This window comes from Temnothorax americanus, unplaced genomic scaffold (genome assembly GCF_048541705.1).
Source record: "Temnothorax americanus isolate GAGA-0224 unplaced genomic scaffold, ASM4854170v1 Scaffold3, whole genome shotgun sequence".
NCBI classification, from domain to species: domain Eukaryota; kingdom Metazoa; phylum Arthropoda; class Insecta; order Hymenoptera; family Formicidae; genus Temnothorax; species Temnothorax americanus.
This window is the reverse complement of record NW_027509442.1, coordinates 1,610,253-1,626,496: the sequence shown is the minus strand read 5'-3', so window position 1 is coordinate 1,626,496 and position 16,244 is coordinate 1,610,253. Positions and strand designations below refer to the sequence as shown.

Genomic DNA, 16,244 nt, shown 5'->3' with positions numbered 1-16,244 from the left:
TAATTACTCAATTATATTCTTCTGACATTTATTAGAGAAACTGCAATAAACATTCTCTTGCAACTAATTGCCACGAAATTGCCATATCACGCTGTTGAGAGCTGAATAGTTCAAAGACAATCTATATAGAGTCATTAATTAACGAATGCAAAGTACAAGATAAAACGTTCGTATATTCGTAGCTTTTCAAACATCATCATTTTTATACGTTAATGAATAATTCTCAACTATCCGCAACAAAATAACAGCCGTCAGTAAATAATTCCGATGTCTCAATAAATTTTGCAAAAACAATCCCAATATTTCGTAATTAGGAATAATAATCGACATTCAATCGCTGCATTTTAATAACGAGCATCCGACTACGCGAGTAATGAATAATAATAAATAATAATTGATAATTAAATTCTACGTATTAATATCTCGTAACACGTCCCGAGTAATAACCGTGATAATATATCCGTAGCTCGTGTCGATCGCAATATCTCGCAGCCCTCCGGTTGCCGCCCGCGCGGATATTGATGCGTTTTGCTATTTTATTATTTCAGTATTTTTACCCCGCGAGAGAGAGAGAGAGAGAGAGAGAGAGAGAGAGAGAGAGAGAGAGAGAGAGAGAGAGACGGAAACGCATTTATATCGCAGCGGTGGTTTCGCTCTTGGGGTTACCTGGCGGAAACGTACACCTTTCCTATCGTACGCACCGCGGGGGGGTTTCGATCCCCGGCTCTCTCACGCAGGTTACCCCGCGATCGATGCCCTCCGAGAGAGGGAAAACGTCAAATTCACGGCGCGGCATGACTCAGCCCGACGACTCATGCATAATTTATCCGGGCTTAATTAGTTAAAGGCCTGATAAAGAGAGAGAAGGGGGCGGGAGGAGAGATAGAGAGGAAGAGAGAGAGAGAAAGAAAGAATCGGAAAAATGCTTTCCGCAAATACGCGCGTCGTCATCGTTAAGTAGATTCCATTTAAATTTGTAAATGATTTAGTCTCTCTCCGCTCATTATGCAGATTACGCGCGTTAACGGAGTTCTCTGTATTCCCTGATTTCTCTCCGTTCGATCGGAATAATGAATGCGTAACGACCGGGATTGACTTTAACAAGGAAACTCTCGCAGCTGTCTCTTTTTGAGTTCGCGGAGCTCCAGGTGTGTCGTGGAGTAGCTCGCGACGAGAAACGCAAGCACTTTCTTCTTCGCGTACTAAATACGGACTCAGAGGTTGTGGAACTAAGGACGAAACTATATAATTGAGACGGAAGCTTTTCACGTTAAAAGCACGTTGTAATATTGTGCGTTTAGATTTTTTTTTCAAGTAAATTTAAATTGTAAGAAAATCTTTTAATGTGTTTCGGAACTATTCGGGTTTTTAATTTATATCTATATTCATGAATGAAAAATTTCGAGTTAATTTTAGGAAAATAAGAGCCGTTTCAGTTACAATAATCTAAAATCGTATATTTCATTCTCATTACGCTTAAGAAAAACAATTGAAAGAGAAACAGTTTTATAAGATTATGACCACTTTATACTTCTGAAAGTTGTATATTCGCGGCGGCAAGAGTTTTCGACGAGTACAATGGAGAATCACGCCTGCATTTCGCTGCAGAATTCTACGAGAGGCGTTTTCCTAAGGTCCTCGAGCGCGCGCGCGGCCCAAAACTCCCAAAAGAGGTCCGTTAACCGTCGATGGAAATCTGTCTTACATTCGCCTCGCGCGTGTCTCTAGCCGTGCTCAAAGCCGAGTTGCTTTTGATCTTAGACCGCGCGCTTACGTTTCTCACGGAGAACGACACGACGGGCTCGTACATGTATACCAGCCGCGTCGTGCATTCGGTCGATCTTGTGCGCAGAATTGTGGCAGGTATATATACAGCGTTTGATGTACGGCGCGATGTAAATTTCTAAATAGAGATCGATATCAGCCCCGCTCGTGTGGCACAGACCGTTTTTATAGCGTTCACTCGCGAGAGCCAAAGGCGGGGCGCTAAAGTTTCCGGTGCGAGCTATAGGGCGCAACTTCGATTTTTAGAGACGTTCCATTCCGCGAATGTGTACCAGTTCTCTCGCGTAACAGCTGTAACGTATATACGTAATTCGGCTGGATATTTTTTATTTGCGGACGCCAACGGATCCGACCGCGCCGCGATAAGTCACACATGTGCGTCGCCGCCAATTGCATAAAGGTGCAATGAGCATAGAATAAATGTGTTTGACGGTGTGTAAAAATTATACGAAGCAACTCAGGTAAAAATAAAAAGAAATATGTATATGTCGAAGAAGCTAGTTGCGCGAAATTGGGTCCGCCGCAAATCCGATGAGGGACATTGTCTCGCCACAAAGGCATTTTTATATTTCATTGTACGCTGTACGTAGAAGAAGAAATAATAACACTCGCGGCACATGTCATTCACGCATATCGCCTTTGTATCAGTTTGATTGTCAAGCTTTGTTAAACCGGAGCTGTATCGTTCCCATGATCGCTGATTTATTTGCCGATCGCGTTTCTTGGTATTAGGATCAGTTACCGCGCGCTCGATCACGCGCTATGGCTCGTGTCGAGTTTCATATAGTTGTATATATAGCCGGATGATTCATTACCGTGCCGATGAGAAAATGAAGGTGAGCGGCGCGCGAACGCGAGAGTATTCAAGTAGATCTTAAATCATGCAGGTTCGTTTTCGAGCGTCGCATTTTTTCTCCGGAGAAAACGAGTTTCCCGAGCTTTTCTCTTTGACTAGATTCCAATTAAACGGTACGGTTTCAAGTGTCTTCAGAATTAACGCATATAAAACACGTTAACATCCTTAATGATGGGAATATGTTTCCAAATATTAAATTATTAAGTTTAATTTAATACTTATTAATAACGCTAATTGTGTAAGAGATAGGATTAAAAAAAGAAAGTCAACACGGTAGAAACTGTACGTCAAAAATAAAAGTTAATAATATAATGAAGAAAATAGATGACTTATAAGTACAGATAGTAATCCTAATAAGTAGACACACACATAACACAATTTGTTTTAATCGCATTTTTCCATGATTCCTCGATTGTCGTTCGTAATGAAAGGGATCGCTTGAGCGGTAGTTTACTCGAAGGCGACATTCCAAATAATTTTAATTTTTTGTTCAACATCCTAAAATAATGTGCCGAAAGAGATTGTCAGGTGGGTGTGGAACGACGAGTCGCTCATCGCGCAACTTTCTATTTGCAGCTTCGACGAGACGTCGATGGACAGCTGCATATTGGCTACCATCGACGAGAGCCGCCGAGTCAGTGACTTGTCGGGCGAGTCGATGAAGGACAGTAACGAGGTGGAAGTGACGTCATTGGAGGAAGCCAAGTCGGTCATAGCGGCACTCAGAGCGAGACAGCGGGCACAAGCCCACCAAATGCTCGCCTGGCGGAGAACCCTTAAATTGCAGGTAAGTTTCAATTACCGGGAAAGATTTCTACATGCAAAGGCAATCCCATTTCGCCGTTACGTCTTCGATAAGGAAATCAGTCGGCAGAACGGCGGAGAACGATCGATCAAAGCTATTACCTCTGAAAACCATAAAACACGCTTGGCCCACGAGCGGCCGATGTTACCGGACAGTGAAATATTACAGATACACGGTGATCTCCATTTAGACGCGAACGGGTACATATTTTTGCCGCTTTGCCAAGCGGACGAGTGAACGTTTTAAATAAACGTTATACTCCGCGCCTCTACATCGCCAGACCATGTATGTACAATTGTACACTGTATTTTAATTGGGATATCCAGTAAATTAAAATCGGGCGTGCGAATCCATTGAAAAAAAAATAGAGTTTTATCAAATAGCTCGTTAATCGAAAGCTTGATTAAGGCTCAGCTTTGTCAGAAACATCCCTTTATTTTTCGTACTCGATCTCCACGATTAAACCTTTCTGAAGAGTATTGTCGAAGGTCTAAATTCTAAACTCTTTTCATTCGGTCGAGATAGTCTTTGGCCTTAAGCACTTTATACCCGTTAGATTCGTCATGATGCTAATGGGAGAGACAAATTCTAGCGGGTGAGCGAAACGGCATTGCTGCCACGAGTCATTGCCGTGCATTTCCGGGATAAGCCGGGGGCGTCTCGTGACGTCCTACAATTACGCGTCGGACTTCGCGTGACTACGAACGATTCTCGGTTTGCGAGGTAGATGCGAGAAAAAAAGGGCTCTCCCACTAAATTTGCCGGCAATCTGCGGGGGGATAATTGCTGCGAAATGACCTTTTTCTCTGGCTATTCGGCCAGCGCCGGGGAAAATACCGGCGGGATGGCCGATTGCGAGTAACAACTTTTCCGTATATACTTTTGTCGAATTCAAACAGGAAATATTAACCCAAAAATACACACCTTCCGGCACATCCCGAAAACACACTATGGGTCTGGGAGACCCATGTAACTTTCAAAGGCTGGTAATTCTGGTTCAGAATTCATCAAAAAGATTGATATTTTCGGACTTGTTTTTTTTTTTTTTTTTTTTTTTTGCGCTGAGATATTTACGAATACGCCTGAATAGGTTTTAATACCGAAAAGTTTTATTTTTTATTTTATTTCATTTTGTCAAGTTATGAAATCAAAACTAAATTATAGTAAATGTCGAAAATAGAAAAATTGAGAAAAATTCAATTTTTATTTTTTATTTAATTAGTTGATGGCTAAAATCTCAATTATACAACGACAGGATGAATTAATATCACATCATGTGAAACAAATCGAACAATCATCAAACAAAAGAGATATCGAGAATATTTCTTTTATATTCTTTTATCCAAAGAAATGCCTTCCTACACTTCCCTTTCCTTAATATAGAATTTGTCCCTTGAAGCGTTAACCGGTCGTTCACATCGTGACTCGCGTCTATCGGCAAAACGTTTTAATTATTTTCCGTGTCCGTCCTCGAAGTGCGTGACACGCAACGGCGCGACAGCACCTGGCCCGTCTTGCGGTTTATGCTGTATACACAATAGCGAGAGTAATGGAGTCATCCTCTACGCGGGAGGCAGGAAGGAAGAGACGTGAGCAATGCTCATATGCAAAGCGGTCAGCCGGATACGTACGGCTTGTATAACGTGCACCGTTGTGCAAACACGTATAGTTACACGCACGTATCGACGCGTACAGAGGCGGAACGCAAGTACCTCACCGCTCGCATATATATCGGTAACGCGTTCCGCGTAAAGCAAGTAGACTCGAGAGATGCAAATATAATGAGATTTGCTCAAATACGCATGAACCGATGTCCGATTAAAAAAGAACAAAAGAATACAATCTAACACCGCACCGTCCTGGTGAGCGACGCCCCATTCGAACGGTGTATTTCGGTCAGGATGGAAAACCGCGGGGAAATTAATTAGCGGCGCTAAGCAAATATTAATAATAACGGCAGCGAGAGAGATATATCGCTTGCTAATTAATTACTTAATATCCGAAGTAAATGGCAATACGCCGCCGCTCCGCGCCGGTTGCCTAGTTGATTGCATGCGCGAATTACCGTGACGTTTCGCAGGAGGACCTGGTGGCCCGACTGACGCGTGAGAAAGCCGAGCAGTTGCGGACGTTGTCGTCGCAGCTTCTGCTGTTCGAGTCTAGGCTCTGCAGGAAGCAGAAGGAGATCGAGGCCAGTCTGAGTCAGCGAGAATCCATTATTCTACGACAACAAAGGGTGATCCGGCAGTTGCAGAACAGATTGGCGGAGAGGAGCACGAGCACCAGGGATTCGCCGCCCTGCGACGCCCTGGACAGACTGGACAGTCTTGGGGACAGCGACAGCGCTGTGGTGCTCGAGGAAACCGCGGACGATCCTGCCCCACCGAGGTGAGGCATTTCTGAAATAGATTCACATTACCTGTCGCCGACGACACGAATAGAGCTTCTATGAAGCACCTATATGCAAAGATAGAGAGACGTGAGAATTAAGGACGAAATGCAAATGTAAAGACAAAAGTGAAAAATAGGACTAAAAATGCTGAAAAATATAATTTTAATCTCTTTCAGAAAAATCTAAAAGTTTCCAATAAGCAATTGTGATCAGTATAATTTGCTTATATTTTGGAGAACGCATATATAATGTTAAAAATAATAATTTATGCCAGCGTGCTACCTGATTAGAATATGTTCAAAATTGCTGTGATAATAAGTTGCAACTTGCAACGTATTTTAAGACTGCTTTAATCTATATATTGTTATTCATGGCAGAGATCGGATTACAATAAAATTACAAAATTCTATTCGTAATTTTACATGTAACACAAAAAAGTTTAAAGAGAATTAAAATACACATCCACATAAAATACACATCGATATATTGATAAATTGATTTGTATATTAGAAAATACATAAAGTTATAAATAAGATCTTCTTCTCCCAAATTTTTTCACAAATTATAGGTCGTCTACGGTCGATTCTGTATATTCTAATTCTACTCCACAGGTTTCGTTCTAATATTACTGACGTAACTGTGATCCGTTCTGTGTCCGACGCGGTGGAACCGTCGAACAAGTATTCGTCGATGCGTCGGTGCAACGGTTTCCTCAGAAGACCGGAGATCCTAGAAACCGTATATTCCGTGGAGGAAGACGGTGACAGCGAGAATAATCAGGATCCATCGGAGTCGACCGAGAACTCGGAGTACGAAGACAGAAGAACGAAAAACTTGGGCAACGGGAAAGGCAGGCTTCAGGATCTCTACGGTAGTTTCGAGAGGCTGGCTCAAGACACGGATTCCCCGCCCAGCGAAAGACCCAGAGACGAAAGCCAGCAGGCGCAGGTAAAAGGAGGCGAAATCTCGAAATCCTATTGGCGTGTAAGAAAATTCGATTTGCTAGGAAATATTTGTGAAATACTCGAATTGAAACGTTCTAATGAAGAAACATAACGCAAAATTTACTTCAACTTAGAAAACGCAATGCAAATTTGCACTTTGATTTAAGATATACTCCGTATTTGAATTTTTCTTGCGTTTAGCTGTAAAGTCCATGCTAACGTACGTATAAATTGATTTTTCTTTAAGGAATCCTATTTGTGCTTTCAGGTGACGTACAATAGGGTAATGAGCAATCACAGATCCGTGACGAAGCCAAAAGATGTGAAGTACAAGAGGATAAATAAGGCAAAATCGAAAAGTCTCGAAGAACTCAGGGGACGTCTTAGAAATTGGGTCGAGAAAGGGAATAAAATAGCTATATCGTTGGATCAGTCATATGCTTGAGCTTACTACCCCCCCGTATATGAAAGTATATAAATTATAATTTTATGAATGATTATAATGACCGTTGTTAAACGTGTAACGCCCGAAATTATAATTCTTACTCGTAAGATTAAGGAATGGACTTTTATCTTTAGTCGCTACGGTATTTAATTGAAATATCATTGCTCCATGTGATATTTACTGTAGTATTTTTTCATATTAATTATGCACCTAGGTCAAAGATAAATGATTCGAGACTTGTGATATGATTTTATTATATACAAAAGCGCGTAGTTAGGAAGAATTTATTATCTGGCAAAGAAACAACTAATCTTTAAGTATCATGATAAAATTAACATAAAAATAATTTCTATCTGGTTTTTTCTCATAATAAATTCTATAGTATATTATTATGATCAAATATTTATCAACAGCATTCTTACATCATTTTTTTGAATTCAAAAAGTAATATAAAAGATTTAAGGCATTATCAGATACATTAATATATTAAGAACATAAAAAGTAAATAATTTACTAGAATTTGAAACAGTTAGATTTGAGATTCAATTTTGTTACGGTACTTAAAGGTTAATATAACTTGTGTGTGAAACGTGACATACGTCCGTGGATTGTACATGAACTTTCAAGAAAACATTTTCGATTTTTTCTTTCGTTAATAGCAAACACCTAACTTATGTTGCTACGTTCTAAATACGTACAAGAGAAATTTCAGAAGGCCTAAATATTGAAAAATAAATTACAAATATATATAATTAAGTAAACATCTTTGAGCAACAGGAAAGCTCGCTATTAACAAAAAAAATGATAAATTATGACGCACATTTTTCTGCACATACCCGATTACATCCAAACAAGATTTTTTTTACTATTGAATGCTATTTATTATAATTACATTCTCAGTTCAGAATGATATATTTATATTACGTCACATTTTGCTACAAATAATTTAGAATTAAATTCCTCTATATTTGAAACAATTTATTTAGAAATTATTAATTATTACCAAGATTTCTCCATTAAACAGGGTTGAAATGCAAACAATCAAATTTAATCGAAACTTGATTTAAGATAATTATGAAACTAGCCGTGTTTATCTTATAAATAAATATTAAACAAAGGCATGTACTCAGAATGAATTTTTAAAAGCTTTTTTTAAATTAAAAGGCTTTTTTTAAAGGCTTTTTTAAAAGTCACATAAATTATATACAAATTATACATCTAAAAAGAAGACACATACTATATATGTATAAATGCTCTTATTAATCCACTCAAATAGATGTTATTATTTGTGCCTATCCTTCTATATAAACAAATATTGAGGGCATTGTATTCTGAATATATAAACTTCTATCTTTACTTGAAGTCTTAAGAACCTGAAGAAAAATGATAATCAAATAATGTGAAACAAAGCATTGGGTACTTTAATGAAATTTGTTTACACAAAAATTGAAATTTAATGCTTTGCATTGATCCAAAAAGCATATATTTTAATTAGAGTTAAAACCCAATTGCTTAACTGTTGAGAACTCTTATACATAATTATATTGTCTTATTTTGAACTATTTTCAATAAAAGCTATTCGAAAAGATTTTAAAACCTACAATTTAAAAGCACTACAAATTTATTGTGTCCCTATACACATTAAACCAAAATTTTATAAAATTTAGATATATTTTATTGTATATATAAAGTTGTAAAGCGATATGTACTTTTATATTGAATGTAAACTCTGACATGTGTGTGTGTGTGCCGTGACTATACACGCTGTGTATGGCAGCGTAAAGAAAACATGTCTTCGTAATCGCACTGTTTAAAACAATATTTTTACACGCACGCGCATATTTTACCGTTCTTCTTATAAAATAGTACGCTCGAAGAACATTGTTTTTGGTACAAACTGCTTGTGACGCAAGCGTAATTTCTCTCTATTTTGGATACATTTATTCGTTCACTTCATTCATCGTACTTTCGAGCAGACGGGTATAAGAAAGCTATCGACAATCTGTATTTTTGCAAGATTAGAGAGAAAGAGAGAGAGAGAGAGAGAGAGGAAGGAACAAGCAAATGCCTCTGGCAGTACTTTTGTAAATAATTGGAAACATGGACGTAACGTTCTTAAAGATGTAGATTCTACAATACTTATATATAAATATATATCTCATGTATAGATAGATCTATATTATATATTAAAATAATAAATTGTAATACTATTATATTTTGAATTTAATGTTCCTGTGGACTGAGCAACAGTCACCGAGAGATCTCGTGCATAATATATTTGCACGCGCTTATAAATGCATATGCATATAAAAAACATGAAGATACATAAATAAATAACTGAATAAAGTGTATGTATATATATATATATATGTAGGTCCAGAGGTATGTTCCGGGACTGTTTACGTTTTTTGAAATGTACAGTCCTGGAATATAACGCATATATATGTAATCAGATTCAAAAAACTGTCCCGAAAAATGCCGTAGGACATCAATTTTTCCAGGACAGTCCTGGAAACTGCCAAATGTCCCGGAGTATACCGATATCAAAAATAAAAGTCCCGGAACATACTTTCAGACCTACATATATATATAGTATATAGATAAATATATATATATATATATATATATACACACATCTATACATATATACGTACATATATGTATATAAATATATATATATATATATACATATACATATATAAATACATATATAAATACATGTGCATATATATATATATATATATTTATATATATATATATATATATATATATATATATATGCATGTATATATATGTCGAGAGATAGTGTAATATGATGAGTCTACTTAGCATGATGCGAAAGAATAAAGTCTTTAAGGTGCATAAGCAAACCGTGTGAAACTAAAATGAGTCACATCGGCTAACTACCATCTGAGTATACACGTGCAATGGCGCTCGAATACAAAAAAAAGAGGTCAATAATTATTTTAATTTATGTAAACTCGCATAACGTGTATGCTGTATCGCTTTACTAGGAAACGAGTAGACTGCTATCGATATCCTGTGTCACGCAATTATTTTAATTATTATTAAATCCCAAATATACAATTAAATCCCAAATAAATTATGTCGATGGAAACACGCCGGGCAGCGTATTTATTGTCATTCCTATCTCTTCCAATTGTTTCCCGTTATTTGTTGATAATTGAATGTTATATATTACGTGATTTAAATCTGAAACCATGCAGTAGCAATTAAAATACTATCGAAGATCTGCGGTTCCTGTATGATTTATTTCATAACAATCGGCCCATTTGATAACAAATGTAATCTTTACCTAACAAAGAGGGAACTGCAGATATTTAACAGCGTACTTTTATTTTTTATACATATATACATTGCGTATTTTTTGCAACAATGACATAACTAGAAAAAAACAAAGTTTCCCAGAAAATATAAATTTAAATATTTTAAATTATTAAAATTTTTGAGATATTATATATATATATATACTTTTAAATATGATTTTAATATAGTATAATAACTGATTGTAGAAGAATATAAAGTATCTAGCTATATATGTTAGCTCTTTATTTAATTATTAATTGATTAAATATATTGAATTCTCACCGTTCTTTTACAAAGAATTAAAAAGTGACAATTTTTTAGGTCCAGTTCCATAAACGTCGGTTAATTTTTAACCTTTAGGTTAACTCATCTTTCGTCTCTTTCTAATGTCCATTTCTACCAATGTTAGATTAACTTTAATCTCGGTTTAACTTACTTTCTATCTTTTTCTAACTCCTAGAACTAGGAAAAGATGAATGGCAAATTAAACCAAGATTAAATAAATTAACCTGCGTTGATAGAAATGGACATAAGGGAGACATTAGAATGAGTTAATCTAAGATTAAAAGTTAACCGACATTTGTGGAACTGGGCCTTATGTCAATTTCTATCAACGCAGATTAACTTTAATCTCGGTTTAATTTACCCTTCATCTTTTTCTAATTTTAAAGAGTTAGAAATAAGAGGTAGAAATGGACATTAGTCGCCTATGTCATTGTTGCAACAAATAAAAGCGACATGTATATATTTCTACTTTGGATAATAAAAAACCAACCACAGGCATGTGTATATTGCTTAAAGGAGAAATATATAATATTATCGCACTGGCGATTCAAACATATTTTAATAAGAATGTAAAAAAATGATATCCTTTTTGTACGTACACTGACAAGATGATCATGCGTCACTCGTTGCTTTTCTTATATTTTAGGTGAGAGAATAACGGTGTAAAGTATGTACATACTCAAACAGGATTTCGTTCGATTCGGTCGGACAGTTTGTCGATATGAAAATCGCGATACTGGCGAACACCGCACGCGATGTTCGATACACCATACACCACGACGAATGTCTGTCGCTTTGCAAGAGCCACTCGAGATAATTTCTCACAAGATTCGTTTCTAAACGCGGCAGTAATTGCGAACAATACGGAGCGACTCGCATCCGAGTTTGCCATGGTACGTTCCGCGAAGAACCGCGTGATTTGTGCGAAATCTATCGAAACGCGACGTTGCGATTCTCGAAGTATCGAAATCTTCAATGTGTGGCGCGAATAACCCAGTTACTTGATTTAATTTTATTAAAAAAATTAAGATACACACACACATACCCAACATATATCAATCTAGTAATTAGTTCTCAATCTAGTTATTAATCATTAGAAAATTTAATAACAATTAAGTTCTTAAAACTTTAAAAATAAACGGGAATTGAGAAACAGGTAAGTATAAAAATAGAAAGTAAGAATGTGCTTTGTAAATTATTGTAAGTTAAAACGTACATGTAAATGTTATTCTTTCATTATTCTTTCGTATTAAATAATGCAAAAAACGATAAGAGAGCGTTAACGATGGTAATTAATGGCTTTTCAAATTATTGTAACAACAGTATATTTATCTAAAAAATAATTGACGATACATTTCCACTATTAGAATGTTTAATTTATTTTATGGTCGAAAGATAACGAACTACGAACAATTCTCAGTACAATTTTTTTAACGCCATAAATTCTATAGCTACACTGAAAAAAAATATTCAAATCCCAAAAAATATTTATTTAGGTGGTTGCCAATAGCTTATTTACTTAATATAATACACATGTTTTTTTTTTATTTAGAATTGGATATTTTTATTTAATACAAATAAAAATATCTAATTCTAAATAAATATGTATATGTATATATATAATTATATGTATATTAAGTAAATAAGCTATTGGCAGCCACCCAAATAAATATTTTCTTTTTGGATCTAAATATATTTTTTTCTCAATGTATAAAAGTAATTCTTCTTCAATGATACCCGATATCTTCTCGATGGTGCGTGTAAAATCAAAATTGTATTTCTGTAGATTTCTCCAAAATCTTATATTGCCCATAATTTTATAGCCCATATTCTTCATCTTGTACATTGTTGCTTATTTTAAGTAAAAAAAAAAAAAAAAAAAAAAAAAAAAAAAAAAAAAAAAAAAAAAAGTCGTAAAGTATATAAGTAAATTAACTTTTTGAAAGAAGGATATGCAAGAACATTTCCATAAGAAGCATACACTATAGCACATATTATAGGACATTATCGTTAAACAAGTCCATTTCGTTATCAAGGAAGCAATTTTCACTAAAATGTATATATAAACAAGATGCATGCACAATTTAGTATAATTACAGTAGATAAATGTAGTATTATAGATTATAAGAAGTCGTGACATATTACGGATATATTTATTGTGGCTTTTGTAATACATGTAATTTATCATATTATGTGTCGCAAAAGATAGAATTCTGCTGCAATTCTTGCATCAGGAGTACAAACTGACTTTAAACAAATGTTGATAAGTGCTGGAGATATACAACATATAGAGTAAAATCTAGTTAAAATAAAATAAAGTCATCATTACATATTAACGTGTACATAAATATGTAAATATGTAAAACGCTTCTAAGACAAACTCACCTTTAAAGTATTGTAAATTCTAATGGAACAAGGTATAATCAATGATTTATAAATAAGTTCTGTTTTACTTAACAAATTGAATTTTTATATTTAAAAAACAATGTAATATTGTGTAAGTACTGATTCGTAAATAATACACTCTTAACTACTTGCAACAAATAAAATTATTAGATATAAATATGTAATTAGAAGCGACCAAAACCCATGGTCGAAAAAAGTCTTGACGATTAATCTGACCAAAACCAATGGTCGAATTTTCACGACATTAGCCAAACGTTGTCGAATATAAAAATATAGTCTTTCTCGTTTATAAATAATAAAGGTAGTGGATAATATGGGTTTCTCAGAAGAAGTGATTTCGTAATTATGTATAACGCAACTTATTTATAAATCAACTCAATATACGTATATATAAATTGATGTTATATAATATTTAAGATATTTTCACGATCAATTTTAATTGTTATTAAAAAACAATATATATATATAAGTATTTATTATTTATTTTTTAAAAACATATTAAGATATAAGAACTTTTAACCATGATATATGATGTTAACTATAACATCGCGCAATATTAATATTCAAAACTGAATGTGAGTGTAATTTACATATACATTGTTTACATCTAATTAGTCCCGCAATTCTGTAGTCGTAGTTAGAATATTACGCAACTATATATATGTAGAAATAACAGTGATAGATGCAATAATATATCTATAAAATGAATTCTGTACTTTTAGTAATAGTTATGAATCTATGGGATCACACACTCTTAATGATCTTTTAACATATATTTCATTATTATTAATCAATTATTATATTTTATGCATTATTAATCAATTTATTATTAATCAACGATTATATTTTATACATCCGAATTATCTCACGTGACTACAAAACGTGTTTCAGGCAGCCGAGATCTCTCAGATGCAGCAATGCCTCAGCTAGTATTTTGGATACTTTCTTTCCGCCAGTGTATTTCAGCTTTTTTACACTTTCCAAAGGGCCCAAATCTATGATTTCTCGTACTAGTACTTCTGGGCTGAGATATCCTAATAATACCGGTAAAAAGGCACACGTGATAATGAAACCGAAGAGAGCACCCCTCCTAAAATCTTCCAATAAAACGTTGTATGAATATCTCTCAATATTCTGAATGCCAACGTCCAACAGATACTCCTTCAGCGCGTCATGATAGGCCCGCATGATCTCGAAAAATTTGTCTTTCCTCACTTCATTCGAACAATACATGAGAAGATATGTGGAAAGATCGACAACGGGCGTCGAGTACATGATAAGCGTGAAATCGATCAGCATCGCGCGATATTGCCCATCGTCTTCTGTCTTGAAGAGAATGTTGCCCAACGTAAAATCGCCGTGACACAACGTCGCCAAAGGTTCAAGCGGTTGGACTGTCTTCATCATCACTTCGAACGAGTTCGAGAGTAAGGTTTCCATCTTATCGCAAAAAATCGCATCGCAACCCTGCAGACTGCGAAGATATTCCACCGCTCGTACCGGATGGATGTTGCTATAGGCCTCGTAGAGATTCTCCACTCTTTTTTCGTATCTAACTGTTTCAATTCGTGCCACGATGTCGAAGAACTTTTCCCGCTGCAGCTCTTTCATGGCGTACCCTTTGCCATGAAACCGTCCCAACTCGCGCATCGCCGCCAATGTGTATTCCAATGGGGGGTCGTGCAAATACGGACAAGAAAAATATCCCCGTTCGTTGACATCCTCCAGGGCGATTACCGAATCGATGAGCGGTCGGTTCTCGGCGTACAAGCATCTCGCGTAGATTTCGTCCGGTCGGGTGTACATTTGATAGAACAGGATCTCGTTGTGAAATTGACGGTCGATTTTTGCAAGCTGGTTCAAGTCCAGCATGGGTCTCTTCAGGATCATAGACAATTTCTCATTCTGTTCGTTCGTCTTGTTCTCAAACTGCAGGCTTACACGATACAAGTTGGACATAATACAATTGCTGCCAAATTTGAATATCTCGTACCGAACTTTGTCGACGTCCAGTCCAAGATTCTCGATAATTCTCGGCATCACCTCGCCGATCCATCTTTGGAAGTCTTCGACGTGAGACATTTTACTTGAATTAAGAGTGCGCGTTCGAGTTCGAGTAAAATAAAATACACGCGAATTACCGTTCGAGGTGAGTTTTATCTTTCCTCGACAATTTGAACGATACAAGTAATATATAGGGACCCTTCCGTAAAGACCATCGCTATAGCTAATTTCGTTTTGCGCAAATTAGACATGCGAATTGTGAAGAGTGGGAGACCGACATTTGTATATCGCAATACTGGAAAAATAGTCAAACCCATCTTGCTGTTTGCATGAATACAAGGCTGAGTAACAGTATTGCTTTGCTATCAGCTGATGGCCGTGCCTGATAATAATTGGCCTATTCAAAATACCGCACGTGGCAGAAAAAATAAGTTACGAATAAGTTAAGCTTTTGAAATCGAAATCGAAAATGCAGATTATGTGTACGCTATCTTTAAAACTAGCGCAATAATTTCTCGAATTGTGATATTTTCACATTTTATCATATAAATTACATATCATAAATGACACGAAAAAATACATTAAAAATATACGTGAATTATTTTTATTTTAAGTTTAAGTATTTACTGGAATAAATACCAGCAACACATAACAAATATTCATGAGAAAGATATATACAAATGTATGCGACACAGTCGTTCTCCCTTGATCTGCATAAACAAGAGATCATCATCAAAGATTCAATCATTTAAGCATATTTTTATTTTATTTTTGCAAGTTTGTTGAAATAGTTTATCTCTGATACCTAATTTTATACAAGCGCACGTGTTTCCGTTTTACGTTCAAAAAATAAATAATTATTTTCTCATATTGTTTTTGTTTTTTTCAACATTTTTCATACATATATGTTCACCTAAAACAGCTGAGATATGAAAATTTCCTGCGAACATTTTTTCAAAGGAAAATTTTCTGCACTGTCCACAAGGGAACTAATG

General features: G+C 35.5%; 2 protein-coding genes and 1 long non-coding RNA gene across 7 annotated transcripts in view; 1 reads left to right on the top strand and 2 right to left on the bottom strand.

Moving 5' to 3' along the window:
- Positions 1 to 5,638, bottom strand: part of LOC143900013 (uncharacterized) — a 95,248-nt gene extending 89,610 nt beyond the window's left edge. Inside the window, exon 1 of one of the 2 annotated variants that reach the window (XR_013257673.1) lies at positions 5,512 to 5,638. This is a non-coding gene — a long non-coding RNA (uncharacterized LOC143900013). The remainder of the gene's footprint in view (positions 1 to 5,511) is intronic. The other variant, XR_013257675.1, reaches the window with a different exon arrangement.
- LOC143900010 (uncharacterized) overlaps positions 1 to 9,437 on the top strand; it is a 160,019-nt gene extending 150,582 nt beyond the window's left edge. For 3 of the 4 annotated variants that reach the window (XM_077410891.1, XM_077410894.1, XM_077410893.1), the window contains 4 exons: positions 3,218 to 3,428; positions 5,527 to 5,834; positions 6,450 to 6,822; positions 7,051 to 9,437. In XM_077410891.1, coding sequence (XP_077267017.1) covers positions 3,218 to 3,428; positions 5,527 to 5,834; positions 6,450 to 6,822; positions 7,051 to 7,227 — 1,069 coding nt within the window. In that variant the 3' untranslated portion in view covers positions 7,228 to 9,437. The remainder of the gene's footprint in view (positions 1 to 3,217; positions 3,429 to 5,526; positions 5,835 to 6,449; positions 6,823 to 7,050) is intronic. The other variant, XM_077410892.1, reaches the window with a different exon arrangement.
- Positions 9,438 to 12,684: 3,247 nt separating this feature from the next.
- LOC143900305 (uncharacterized) lies at positions 12,685 to 15,714 on the bottom strand. Its single transcript, XM_077411483.1, has one exon. It carries the CDS (start codon positions 15,325 to 15,327, stop codon positions 14,119 to 14,121), a length of 1,209 nt encoding a protein of 402 aa, XP_077267609.1. The 5' UTR covers positions 15,328 to 15,714; the 3' UTR covers positions 12,685 to 14,118.
- Between the last annotated feature and the right edge of the window lie 530 nt (positions 15,715 to 16,244).

Coding starts and splice junctions, on each gene's coding strand:
- LOC143900305 (XM_077411483.1), bottom strand. CDS start 15,327: ATGTCTCACGTCGAAGACTTCCAAAGATGGATCGGCGAGGTGATGCCG.